Genomic DNA, 14,181 nt, shown 5'->3' with positions numbered 1-14,181 from the left:
ATTATTATAATAATTTTCTTTTTAAATATTGTAAACCACACTTGACACACTCATAGACAAGAGAATTGGTGAAAGAAATTAGAAAGAAACTACAAAGTGAAGTACTTTACTAACCTAGCTACTGGTTCAAGGTAATTTTTGTGTTTTAGCCTGTCATTTTGTCCCGAGCATGACTCATAGTGCTGATCGAGGATCTGTTTTCCCTGTTAGATCAAGAATAGACATACAGTGGGGCAAAAAAGTATTTAGTCAGCCACCAATTCTGCAAGTTCTCCCACTTAAAAAGATGAGAGAGGCCTGTAATTTTCATCATAGGTGCACTTCAAATATGATATAATATTTAAAAAATCCAGAAAATCACATTGTAGAATTTTTTATGATTTTATTTGCAAATTATGGTGGAAAATAAGTATTTGGTCACCTACAAACAAGCAAGATTTCTGGCTCTCACAGACCTGTAACTTCTTCTTTAAGAGGCTCCTCTGTCCTCCACTCATTACCTGTATTAATGGCACCTGTTTGAACTTGTTGTCAGTATAAAAGACATCTGTCCACAACCTCAAACAGTCACACTCCAAACTCCACTATGGCCAAGACCAAAGAGCTGTCAAAGGACACCAGAAACAAAATTGTAGACCTGCACCAGGCTGGGAATGCTGAATCTGCAATAGGTAAGCAGCTTGGTTTGAAGAAATCAACTGTGGGAGCAATTATTAGGAAATGGAAGACATACAAGACCACTGATAATCTCCCTCGATCTGGGGCTCCACGCAAGATCTCACCCCGTGGGGTCAAAATGATCACAAGAACGGTGAGCAAAAATCCCAGAACCACACGGGGGGACCTAGTGAATGACGTGCAGAGAGCTGGGACCCCAAGTAACAAAGCCTACCATCAGTAACACACTACGCCACCAGGGACTCAAATCCTGAGTGCCAGACGTGTCCCCCTGCTTAAGACAGTACATGTCCAAGCCCGTCTGAAATTAGCTAGAGAGCATTTGGATGATCCAGAAGAAGACTGGGAGAATGTCATATGGTCAGATGAAACCAAAATAGAACTCTTTGGTAAAAACTCAACTCGTCGTGTTTGGAGGACAAAGAATGCTGAGTTGCATCCAAAGAACACCACACCTACTGTGAAGCATGGGGGTGGAAACATCATGCTTTGGGGCTGTTTTTCTTTTAAGGGACCAGGGCGACTGATCCGTGTAAAGGAAAGAATGAATGGGGCCATGTATCGGGAGATTTTGAGTGAAAACCTCCTTCCATCAGCAAGGGCATTGAAGATGAATCGTGGCTGGGTCTTTCAGCATGACAATGATCCCAAACACACCACCCGGACAACGAGTGGCTTCGTAAGAAGCATTTCAAGGTCCTGGAGTGGTCTAGCCAGTCTCCAGATCTCAACTTCATAGAAAATCTTTGGAGGAAGTTGAAAGTTCGTGTTGCCCAGCAACAGCCCCAAAATATCACTGCTCTAGAGGAGATCTGCATGGAGGAATGGGCCAAAATACCAGCAACAGTGCGTGAAAACCTTGTGAAGACTTACCGAAAATGTTTGACCTCTGTCATTGACAACAAAGGGTATATAACAAATTATTGAGATACATTTTTGTTATTGACCAAATACTTATTTTCCACCATAATTTGCAAATAAATTCATTAAAAATCCTACAATGTGATTTTCTGGATTTTTTTCTCTCATTTTGTCTGTCATAGTTGAAGTGTACCTATGATGAAAATTACAGGCCTCTCTCATCTTTTTAAGTGGGAGAACTTGCACGATTGGTGGCTGACAAAATACTTTTTTGCCCCACTGTACAAGGTTGGACCTTGTATGCAAGTGGTCTTAATCAGCACTCTTACTCTGACTACCTTCTCAGGTGACATCATGACAGGGACCAAAGCCGGAGATGGACACTATGCCAGGAAAGACTACTCAGGTAGGTGCACGTGTGTGTGTATCAGGTCTGTGAATGATAGCAGACAGGACTAGACATCTTAGGGTGTATTCCACATGGCATTTTTGAAAAACGTAATGCACACAGTGCATAAGTGCTCATAAATGTCATTTACAGCAATTACGCTATTATGCTAAATTAGTGAGACTCACCTTTACCCTTTCAGTCCTATATATTTTTTATCCCTGGCATTCACTGCCTCTGTGCTCTGTACTTTGTGTGTGATGTGTGTGTGTGTGTGTGTGTGTGTGTGTGTGTGTGTGTGTGTGTGTGTGTGTGTGTGTGTGTGTGTGTGTGTGTGTGTGTGTGTGTGTGTGTGTGTGTGTGTGTGTGTGTGTGTGTGTGTGTGTGTAGAAGAGAAGCCGGACCAGAGAGGAGAGGTGGCCATAGGGTTGTATATTCCCTGTCCCGAGCACTACAAGAACTACTGTGTCCACGGAGAGTGTGAATACCCCAACATACTGTCTGTGCCGTCCTGCAGGTACACACACACACACACAAATAGGCATACTGACACACACATACACACAGGACACATACCAGCACATACTGACACACACAACCTCAATCCCCCGCACACACACACACACACACACACACACACACACACACACACACACACACACACCCATCATCACCTGTGCCCCTTCGAGCTCTCTGGCTGAGTAATAAGCCTGTGGACAGACCAAGCCCATTAACCTGTGAGGTCAGTGGGGTTGTGCTGCGGTCACAGTCACAGCGCTTTAGCCTCTGCTCATCTCTCCGCTCACAGCAACACGGCTCTAAACCCGTAGCTCTTAAAGCCTACAGGCCCTGAATACTGAATAGTGGTCATAGTGAACTTGTATGGGGAAAATTGTTGAAGGTCTCTGGCACCCTCTGTTGTATGGAGGCGGTAGTGTTTTGATGAATGGGAATGTTGATTTAGGATCAGTTTTGCCTTTTAGATCCAAATTAATAGGATTATGTGGACAGAGGGAGACTTGATCCTAGATCAGCACTCTTAATCTGAGGCGCTTAATAATCCGCCATCGATAAAAGACAGTACTGTGCAGCCGTCTTCCTCGACTTGGCCAAGGCTTTCGACTCTGTCAAATACCATATTCTATCAGCAGACTCAACAGCCGTGGTTTCTCTAATGACTACCTCGCCTGGTTCATTAACTACTTCTCAGATAGAGTTCAGTGTGTCAAATCAGAGGTCCTGTTTGTCTGGACCTCTGGCAGTCTCTATTGGGTTGCCACAGGGTTTAATTCTCGGGCTAACTATTTTCTCTGTATATATCAATGAATTCGCTCTTGCTACGGGTGATTTTTTGATCACCCCTACGCAGACGACACCATTCTGTATACACCTGGCCCTTCTTTGGACACTGCATTAACAAACCTCCAAATGATCTTCAACGTCATACAACACTGCTTCCTTGGCCTCCAACTGCTTTTAAATGCAAGTAAAACTAAATACATGCTCTTCAACCGATCGCTGCCCGCACCTGCCCACCCAACTAGCATCACTACTCTGGATGTTTCAGACTTAGAATATGTGGACAACTACAAATACCTAGGTGTCTGGCTAGACTGTAAACTCTCCTTCCAGACTGACATTAAGCATCTCCAATCCAAAATTAAATCTAGAATCAGCTTCCTATTTTGTAACAAAGCCTCCTTCACTTATGCTGCCAAACATACCCTCGTAAAACGGACTATCCTACTGATCCTTGACTTCGGCGATGTCATTTACAAAGTAGCCTCCAACACTCACAGTGCCATCCATTTTGTCACCAAAGCACCATATACTACCCACCACTGCAACCTGTATGCTCTCGTTGGCTCGTCCTCGCTACATATTCGTCGCCAAACCCACTGGCTCCAGGTCATCTACAAGTCTTTGCTAGTTAAAGCTCCGCCTTATCTCAGCTCACTGGTCACCATAGCAACACCCAACCATAGCAGGCGCTTCAGCAGGTATATTTCACTGGTCATCCCCAAAGCCAACACCTCTTTGGCTGCCTTTCCTTCCAGTTCTCTGCTGCCAATGACTGGAACGAAGTGCAAAAATCACTGAAGCTGTAGACTTATATCTCCCTCACTAACTTTAAGCATCGGCTGTCAGAGCAGCTTACTGATCGCTGCAGCTGTACACACCCCATATGTAAATAGCGCATCCAACCAACTACCTACCTCATCCCTATATTTGTTTTAGTTTTTCTGCTCTTTTGAACACCAGTATTTCTACTTGCACATCCTCATCTGCACATATATAACTCCAGTGTAAATTGCTAAATTGTAACTTTGCCACTATTGGCCTATTTATTGCCTTACCTCCTTACTTCATTTGCACACACTGTATACACATTTTTCTATTGTGTTATTGACGGTACATTTGTTTATCCCATGTGTAACTCTGTGTTACACTGCTTTGCTTTATCTTGGCCAGGTCGCAGTTGTAAATGAGAACTTGCTCTCAACTGGCCTACCTGGTTAAATAAAGGTGAAATAATAAATAATAATAAGTAAATACATACGCCGCTCTTCAAGGTTTGAGGTGGAAGTTGATCTTTTCAACCGCTGATCTAGGATCAGTGTTTCCAAATGCTGATTCCTAATTTTAACCATTAGGGAGCAATTTGCCAAACTGATCTTAGATCAGTGTCTAGGGACCACTTGTAACTCTCCTTTGACATTACTGTGAGAAGACAGGGATTTGGCTCAGTACATCAGTCTACTGCATTATGGTGAAAGAGATGTGAGGAAAGAGAAAAGGAAAAAGGAAGGGAAGGGAAAGGAAAGGGGAGATCGACTGACTTCCGGCGCTGACAGAGATGGCCGCCTAGCTTCGCATCCTAGGAAACTATGCAGTTTTTTGTTTTTTTACGTGTTATTTCTTACATTAGTACCTCAGGTCATCTTAGGTTTCATTACATACAGCCGAGAAGAACTACTGTATATAAGATCAGCGTCAACTCACCATCAGTACGACCAAGAATATGTTTTTCGCGACGCGGATCCTGTGTTCTGCCTTACAAACAGGACAACGGAATGGATCGCATGCAGCGACCCAAAAACACGACTCCGAAAAAGAGGGAAACGTAGCGGTCTTCTGGTTAGACTACGGAGACGGGCACATCGTGCCCCACTTCCTAGCATTTTTCTTGCCAATGTCCAGTCTCTTGACAACAAGGTTGATGAAATCCGAGCAAGGGTAGCATTCCAGAGGGACATCAGAGACTGTAACGTTCTGTGCTTCACGGAAACATGGCTCACTGGAGAGACGCTATCCGATGCGGTGCAGCCAACGGGTTTCTCCACGCATCGCGCCGACAGAAACAAACACCTTTCTGGTAAGAAGAGGGGTGGGGTGTATGCCTTATGGCTAACGAGGCATGGTGCGATGAAAGAAACATACAGGAACTCAAATCCTTCTGTTCACCTGATTTAGAATTCCTCACAATCAAATGTAGACCGCATTACCTACCAAGAGAATTCTCTTCGATTATAATCACAGCCGTATATATCCCCCCAAGCAGACACATCGATGGCTCTGAACGAACTTTATTTAACTCTTTGCAAACTGGAAACCATTTATCCGGAGGCTGCATTCATCGTTGTTGGGGATTTTAACAAGGCTAATCTGAAAACAAGACTCCCTAAATTTTATCAGCATATCGATTGCGCAACCAGGGGCGGAAAACCTTGGATCACTGTTACTCTAACTTCCGCGACGCATATAAGGCCCTGCCCCGCCCCCCTTTCGGAAAAGCTGACCACGACTCCATTTTGCTGATACCTGCCTACAGACAAAAGCTAAAAAATAAGCTCCCACGCTGAGGTCTGTCCAACGCTGGTCCGACCAAGCTGACTCCACACTCCAAGACTGCTTCCATCACGTGGACTGGGACATGTTTCGTATTGCGTCAAATAACAACATTGACGAATACGCTGATTCGGTGTGCGAGTTCATTAGAATGTGCTTTGAAGATGTCGTTCCCATAGCAACGATTAAAACATTCCCTAACCAGAAACCTTGGATTGATGGCAGCATTTGTGTGAAACTGAAAGCGCGAACCACTGCTTTCAATCAGGGCAAGGTGTCTGGTAACATGACTGAATACAAACAATGCAGCTATTCCCTCCGTAAGGCTATCAAACAAGCTAAGCGTCAGTACAGAGACAAAGTAGAATCCCAATTCAACGGCTCAGACACAAGAGGCATGTGGCAGGGTCTACAGTCAATCACGGACTACAGGAAGAAATCCAGCCCAATCACAGACCAGGATGTCTTGCTCCCAGGCAGACTAAATAACTTTTTTGCCCGCTTTGAGGACAATACAGTGCCACTGACACTGCCTGCAACGGAAAAATGCGGTCTCTCCTTCACTGCAGCCGAGGTGAGTAAAACATTTAAACGTGTTAACCCTCGCAAGGCTGCAGGCCCAGACGGCATCGCCAGCCGCGCCCTCAGAGCATGCGCAGACCAGCTGGCTGGTGTGTTTACGGACATATTCAATCAATCCCTATACCAGTCTGCTGTTCCCACATGCTTCAAGAGGGCCACCATCGTTCCTGTTCCCAAGAAAGCTAAGGTAACTGAGCTAAACGACTACCGCCCCGTAGCACTCACTTCCGTCATCATGAAGTGCTTTGAGAGACTAGTCAAGGACCATATCACCTCCACCCTACCTGACTCCCTAGACCCACTCCAATTTGCTTACCGCTCAAATAGGTCCACAGACGATGCAATCTCAACCACACTGCACACTGCCCTAACCCATCTGGACAAGAGGAATACCTATGTGAGAATGCTGTTCATCGACTACAGCTCAGCATTCAACACCATAGTACCCTCCAAGCTCGTCATCAATCTCGAGACCCTGGGTCTCGACCCCGCCCTGTGCAACTGGGTACTAGACTTCCTGACGGGCCGCCCCCAGGTGGTGAGGATAGGTAACAACATCTCCTCCCCGCTGATCCTCAACACTGGGGCCCCACAAGGGTGCGTTCTGAGCCCTCTCCTGTACTCCCTGTTCACCCACGACTGCGTGGCCACGCACGCCTCCAACTCAATCATCAAGTTTGCGGACGACACAACAGTGGTAGGCTTGATTACCAACAACGACGAGACGGCCTACAGGGAGGAGGTGAGGGCCCTCGGAGTGTGGTGTCAGGAAAATAACCTCACACTCAACGTCAACAAAACTAAGGAGATGATTGTGGACTTCAGGAAACAGCAGAGGGAACACCCCCCTATCCACATCGATGGAACAGTAGTGGAGAGAGTAGCAAGTTTTAAGTTCCTCGGCATACACATCACAGACAAACTGAATTGGTCCACTCACACAGACAGCATTGTGAAGAAGGCGCAGCAGCGCCTCTTCAACCTCAGGAGGCTGAAGAAATTCGGCTTGTCACCACTCACAAACTTCTACAGATGCACAATCGAGAGCATCCTGGCGGGCTGTATCACCGCCTGGTACGGCAACTGCTCCGCCCTCAACCGTAAGGCTCTCCAGAGGGTAGTGAGGTCTGCACAATGCATCATCGGGGGCAAACTACCTGCCCTCCAGGACACCTACACCACCCGATGTTACAGGAAGGCCATAGAGATCATCAAGGACATCTACCACCCGAGCCACTGCCTGTTCACCCCGCTATCATCCAGAAGGCGAGGTCAGTACAGGTGCATCAAAGCTGGGACCGAGAGACTGAAAAACAGCTTCTATCTCAAGGCCATCAGACTGTTAAACAGCCACCACTAACATTGAGTGGCTGCTGCCTACACACTGACACTGACTCAACTCCAGCCACTTTAATAATGGGAATTGATGGGAAATGTTGTAAATATATCACTAGCCACTTTAAACAATGCTACCTTATATAATGTTACTTACCCTACATTATTCATCTCATATGCATACGTATATACTGTACTCTATATCATCGACTGCATCCTTATGTAATACATGTATCACTAGCCACTTTAACTATGCCACCTTGTTTACATACTCATCTCACTTCACATACTGTACTCGATACCATCTACTGTATCTTGCCTATGCTGCTCTGTACCATCACTCATTCATATATCCTTATGTACATATTCTTTCCCCTTACACTGTGTATAAAACAGTAGATTAGGAATTGTTAGTTAGATTACTTGTTGGTTATTACTGCATTGTCGGAACTAGAAGCACAAGCATTTCGCTACACTCGCATTAACATCTGCTAACCATGTGTATGTGACAAATAAAATTTGATTTGATTTGATTTGACAGGAGAGAGGGGTGGTTTTGAGAAAATTAAAGAGACAGAGATAGAAGGAGAGAGAGGGATATATAGAAGGAGAGAGAGAAATATATAGAATGATCGAGAGAGAGAGAGATAGAAGGAGAGAGAGATATAGAAGGAGAAAGAGACAAGTAGAGAAGGTTGAGGGGATGCAAGAGTAGACTGACTGTCCCACTGACTCGTTTGTTCTGGCATAGCAAACATAGGTGTGTGTGTGTGTGTGTGTGTGTGTGTGTGTGTGTGTGTGTGTGTGTGTGTGTGTGTGTGTGTGTGTGTGTGTGTGTGTGTGTGTGTGTGTGTGCAGAGCAGAGCAGAGCAGGGTGATGCAGGTGTTGGTAGGTAATGACCTCCCCAGAGAAAGATAGAGAAGGATAGACTGATTTAAATTGTACCGCTTTTAGATCAGGCCCACAGAGACAGTGGTCCTCCAGATAACTCCTACACACACACACACACACACACACACACACACACACACACACACACACACACACACACACACACACACACACACACACACACACACACACACACACACACACTCAGCCTTGATAATACCTGGCACTAACTTGATCCTTGGTCCTAATCTTGCCTACATTCTGATTGTGCCCACATGATCAGATATGCGTCTACAGGTAGCATTAAAATGTGTCTCTCATCCGCCCACTGTGTTCGAAATTGTGACCAGATTTCCTGGGACCTCCCTATATGCAAATCATTTGATCGATATTCTTTAAAAAATTATATTTATTTCTTGTCAATTAGTCAATCGTGCCTCCTGTCAATGATTTTAGAGGGCGGAATAATTAGGATTTCAATGGTTTCACAGTCCAGATCCATCTACACTTGTTGTATATCCGTACATAATGTGTGCCTGATTAGCTCCGGAGGTGGTCAGAAAGATCTGATCACAATCAGATCACAATGTGTCTTTTGATCGTCTACACTTGTCTAAAAAATGTGGGCACAATCAGGATGTGAACACAATCAGGACAGAGGATGCATGTTAGCAGCAGGTATAAACAGGAGTTTACAGTTACTTCAAACACATACAGTCTAAAGACACACACACACCTGTAACCTCAGAAACACATTAGCCTGTAAACTATGGTGACCTCAAACTTGCACACAACACGCACGCATGCACAAAACACACACACATACATGTACACAAACTAACATCAACCTGTGTGTGTGTGTTTGTGTGTGTGTGTGCTGTCACTCAGGCTTCAGCGGGCCCCATTGTGACACTAAGGAGTTCAATGTGCTCTACGTGGTTCCCGGCTCTGGCAAGCTGCGCTACGTCCTCATCGCCTCCATCATCGGAGCTCTGCAGGTGGCCATCATCTGTGTGGTGGTACTCTGTATTACCAGGTAGGACACACACACAAACACACACATGCACACACATACAGTATACACACGCATACACATGCATGTGCACACATACACAACCACATTGTGCAAACACACGCACACACACTTGTGTGAGCACGCATAGGGAACCTTGGCCATCCACAGGGGGTGATTGGGGGTTGAGTAACCAAAGGAGTTTGAGAACCACTACATTACACAACCATTATGCGTATACTTTCACATGCTGGGCATACACACACATACACAAACACTTGCCCAAAGCAATTGCATCCTAATATTCATACTGCTATCCATGAGACAGGAAACAGATTACATTACCTCATTACATTATACACAAATGCATGCCCACCTACTCCCACAGAGGACTGTATACAGTACATACACAAACAGAGATCAATTTTCCACATTGGGGATGTCATGATGAGAGGGAGTGCAATCATAGGGGGTTACGTTCAGGTGCTGTGGAGGGAATGCAGAAAGGTCATCTTGTTTACCTCTCGCACCACAGGGAGGATGGAGAAGAACTCTGCTCCCACTGTGCACATCTCTCTCTCTCTCACACAAACACACACACACACACACACACACACACACACACACACACACACACACACACACACACACATGCAATCCACACACACCCTGCCACTCAGCCACTCAGTCAGCAGCCTTCCGCCCCCTGGCTGACCTATGCAAAACATGACATTTAATAAAGTTTTTAAAGCTTTCACCAAGATGAAACTCTTCCAAATAGAGAGGGAGAAACAGAGGTAGAAATAAGAGAGAGAGAACAGGGGGAGAGAGTGAAAGAGAAAGATCAATGATAAATAAAGAGAACAATGAGAAACAGAAAATGAATGAGGGAGACATTAGAAGAGAGTGAAAGAATTAGAGGGAGTAAGACAGATGGAGCCCGAAAGAGAGAGACAGAGAAAAGTAGACTGAGATATGGAAAAGGAAGAGGGAGAGTCGGAGAATGAGAGAGAGAGAGAAGTGTGATAGAAAGATACGGACTGTCTGTGAAGCTCAATTACATTAATTTATTTCCCTATAAACCTCTGAATTCAATGCAGTTTAAACAAATTCACATCGCTTCTATAGCAAATGAGACACACACACACATTTTACGACTCTCTACCTCTAAGACATTTGGATTTATTTAGCACCCTCACCCCCATAATTCTCCCGTATTCTAAATGCAGAAATATAATTTAATATATTAGAATTTATTATTTTTGAAAATACTATGTGTACAGTTGATAAACATCTTCAAAAGAATAGGCAGAAGACCAATCTATGTATTTCGGGAAGAATATATAACATAACCATTCATTTATAAAGCCTTTTGTTCAAAGTGTATAGACAAAGTTGTGCCTCATTATGGGAATGGATCCTCCCTAGGTTCTCCATTCCATGCTGCTTAATCAAATTTTTGTTAATTGCTGAATTCTGCTTTTAATGGTTTGCATCATTAATCCCTAGGGGTATTAGTTTTACAGCATTATAGATTATAGAACGTGGTACAGAATATTTTGAATAAGTACATAATAGCTCCAACCATTTCATATGTATCAAAGAAGTAGAAAAATCAACAGGAGTTGCAATATAATTAGGGCTGTTAATCATTAAACTCAAGTTAATCTTTTGTAATTTTAGTGGAAGAAATAAAAATCCACCATTAATCAAATTGTCTAAAATCGTTGAAAAAAACACAAAAAACATCCAAAATGCATAATCTATACAGATAGACATTGAGGTTAAATAAAGTGTTCTTTCTCAATTTACCCAATTTTGTTAACCATTACATTAGACAAAATCAAGTCATCAGGATTTCTGTTTTCTTGTATGAAACATCTTAATTACAGCTCACTTTAAGCAACATTTAAGCAAACTCCTGCGAGTTCATTGGATTTTTTTACATTTGTATTAGTTTTACAGCCCTAAATACAATGCATTATAAGTCATATTTTGTTAAAAATTGAAGTCCTTTAACTACAGTTAAAGGGAACATTGTCCTTTAGATTCTTACAGACTCAATAACTTTGCAAATTTCTTCCACTTGATTTATTTATTTGGATTGAACAAGTGCTATCTGGTAGTAATATATTGTTGACAGATCAGCTTTTATTTAGACTTCTCACTTCTCTCTATGGACATGCATGTCATTAACCACTCCACGAGGTGGCAATGAAGGCTATCTTATTTTTATAACAAGCATTTCTAAAGCAATCCAATGCCCTTCTTGGCTTATTAGTGTATCTTCAAGTATATGAGGAATCCAGCTACTAAACCAACTGGGGTTCAATAAATAAGAACTATTTCTTTATAATTAAAAAAAACCCAATGAGTTTCACCATCAAGGCCTTGGATACTGAACATAGGGCAAATTACATAGCATTCTGTCTCTGTCTCTCTGTCTCTCTCTTTATCTATCTCTCTCCTCTCCTGTCCTCTACTCCACTTCCTGTCTGGACAGGAAGTGCCCGCGGAGCAACAGGGTCAATCGGCAGAAGCAGAACGCCACCCACTACAGCTCAGAGAACACCATGCGCGCCTCCACCCGCCTCATCTGACTGAGCCTCCCCACAATGGGGGAAACCCTAAGACACGCTCCGCTCTGGGTCCAAATTGCACCATAGACACAGATCTAGGATCAGCTTTACCCTTCTTTCCTACAATCCCAACCTGAATTAACTACAAGGGAGTGGGTGGTGGGAGGGGGACAAAACTGACCTTAGATCGGCATCTAGGAGGTCGCGCAATCCCCAACTCGCCGACCCCGATCATGAGGAATTGAACAATGGGGATTGGGGGGGTAACAATGGGGGGGGGGGGGTATAGATGTGGGCTAGCTGATGTTCGTGGGGGAATGTTGGTTGTTTTTAGGGGTAGAATCAATAGGGGGTTGGGGCGGGAGGGGGTCTACACGTGATGCCTTGCACCTGTGGTATAGGTCACTAAGAGGAATCTATGGTACTACAGTACTAGCTCTGTTTGGTTATGTATTACTGGGTCTATTTCCAATAGTTATTACATTGTCTTGGTGGGGTCTTTTTTCTGTAATGTAAATAAATAATTTATATCATGAAAAGTGACCTTGGCCGATCTACAATATTGCTGTCGAGTGTTGATTCTCACATTTATGGATAAGATAACGTCACTCTCAAGATGAAACATTAATTCTTAAGAGGAAAGAGACAACAGGTACATTTGTCTGAGATGAAATGTGTATTTTCAGATCTTTACTTTTGGATCTATCATCAATTCAGGGCCCAGTGGGCCGCAGGTGAGTGAACTTCCCAGCAATCAGTGAAATTAGTTGATCAATTAACTATAAAAAGAAAATCTGAGCTTCAGCGTTGTGGAACATTGAAGATAGAAATGTCATGACATTTGTCTTACAGTTGATACATGATGACTCTTCATTCTAAATGTCAGAGAAGCATGTTTGTTCTACATAAGATATTTCTATCGGAACTTTCCACAACTTTGGACCTTGAAGGCCATAATTGATGGTGAGGAGCTGACTTGACACAAGGATGTGCTATTTTACCATATGTCTACCCCACTAAAAGAAAACTGAGTTACAGTAACTGAGTTACAGTATCAGTACCTTGCCAATTATGTGCTATTGGCAGGTGATGTCTTTTCCACACACACACACACACGCGCGCACGCGTACACACACACGTACACACACATACAGACTTATTTAACCTTGTGGGAGGACACAAGTTATTATAAAATCATATCCTTAACCTAACCCTTACCTATCCTTAACCCGAAAAACTAATTTAACCCTAACTTATAACAGAAACCTTTAACCCCTAACCCTGACACTAATTCTAACCTTAACCCTAAACTCCCTTTTTTTCGGTTTAGGCTCCCCACAAGTATAGTTAAACACATCCACAACACAGGAGATTGGTGGCACGTAAATTGGGGAGGACGGGCTCGTGGTAATGGCTGGAGCGGAATCAGTGGAATGGTATCAAATACATAAAACACATGGTTTATGCCATTCCATTTGTGGCATTCCATACATTTTTTTGAGCCATCTCAGCAGCCTTCACTGGTACACACACACACAAATTACTCCAATACTCCAAGATGACATAGCAGTTCAGACGTCATTTGTCCTTGTCTTGTCGTGTCCCGTATATATATATATATATATATATATATATATATATATATATATATATATATATATATACAACTTTTTTCATACATTTTTTAATTTAAATTTTCCATAAACTCATCCTCAAAACACTCTCCTACAACCCGCCTCACCAATTTATATTTATAAAAAAGTATAAAAAAGTATTATTTACCTCAAGTCTGAAATCATCCAAGAAGCTAGCCAGAAACTCCAAACTCCAAGAAGCTAGCAAGAAACTAGCCAGGAGCTAGCCAGGAGCTTGCCAGAAGCTAGCCAGGAGCTAATCCAGAAGCTAATCACAAGCTGGGTCAGGAGCTGGCCGGAAACTGGCCAGAAGCTAGCCAGGAGCTAGCCAGAAGCTAATCCAGAAGCTAATCGGAAGCTAGTTGGAGTTT

At 43.4% G+C, this 14,181-nt stretch overlaps 1 protein-coding gene across 1 annotated transcript in view; it reads left to right on the top strand.

Moving 5' to 3' along the window:
• The window catches only part of LOC135519914 (tomoregulin-2-like), a 202,277-nt gene extending 189,846 nt beyond the window's left edge, over positions 1-12,431 (top strand). The window contains exons 7-10 of the mRNA XM_064945129.1: positions 1,886-1,945; positions 2,318-2,444; positions 9,463-9,621; positions 12,101-12,431. Of these exons, the coding sequence (XP_064801201.1) occupies positions 1,886-1,945; positions 2,318-2,444; positions 9,463-9,621; positions 12,101-12,197 (443 nt within the window). The 3' untranslated portion in view covers positions 12,198-12,431. The remainder of the gene's footprint in view (positions 1-1,885; positions 1,946-2,317; positions 2,445-9,462; positions 9,622-12,100) is intronic.
• Positions 12,432-14,181: the final 1,750 nt, after the last annotated feature.

The sequence above is a fragment of the Oncorhynchus masou genome, chromosome 29 (genome assembly GCF_036934945.1).
Source record: "Oncorhynchus masou masou isolate Uvic2021 chromosome 29, UVic_Omas_1.1, whole genome shotgun sequence".
NCBI classification, from domain to species: Eukaryota; Metazoa; Chordata; class Actinopteri; order Salmoniformes; family Salmonidae; genus Oncorhynchus; species Oncorhynchus masou.
This window is presented reverse-complemented; position numbering and strand designations above follow the sequence as displayed.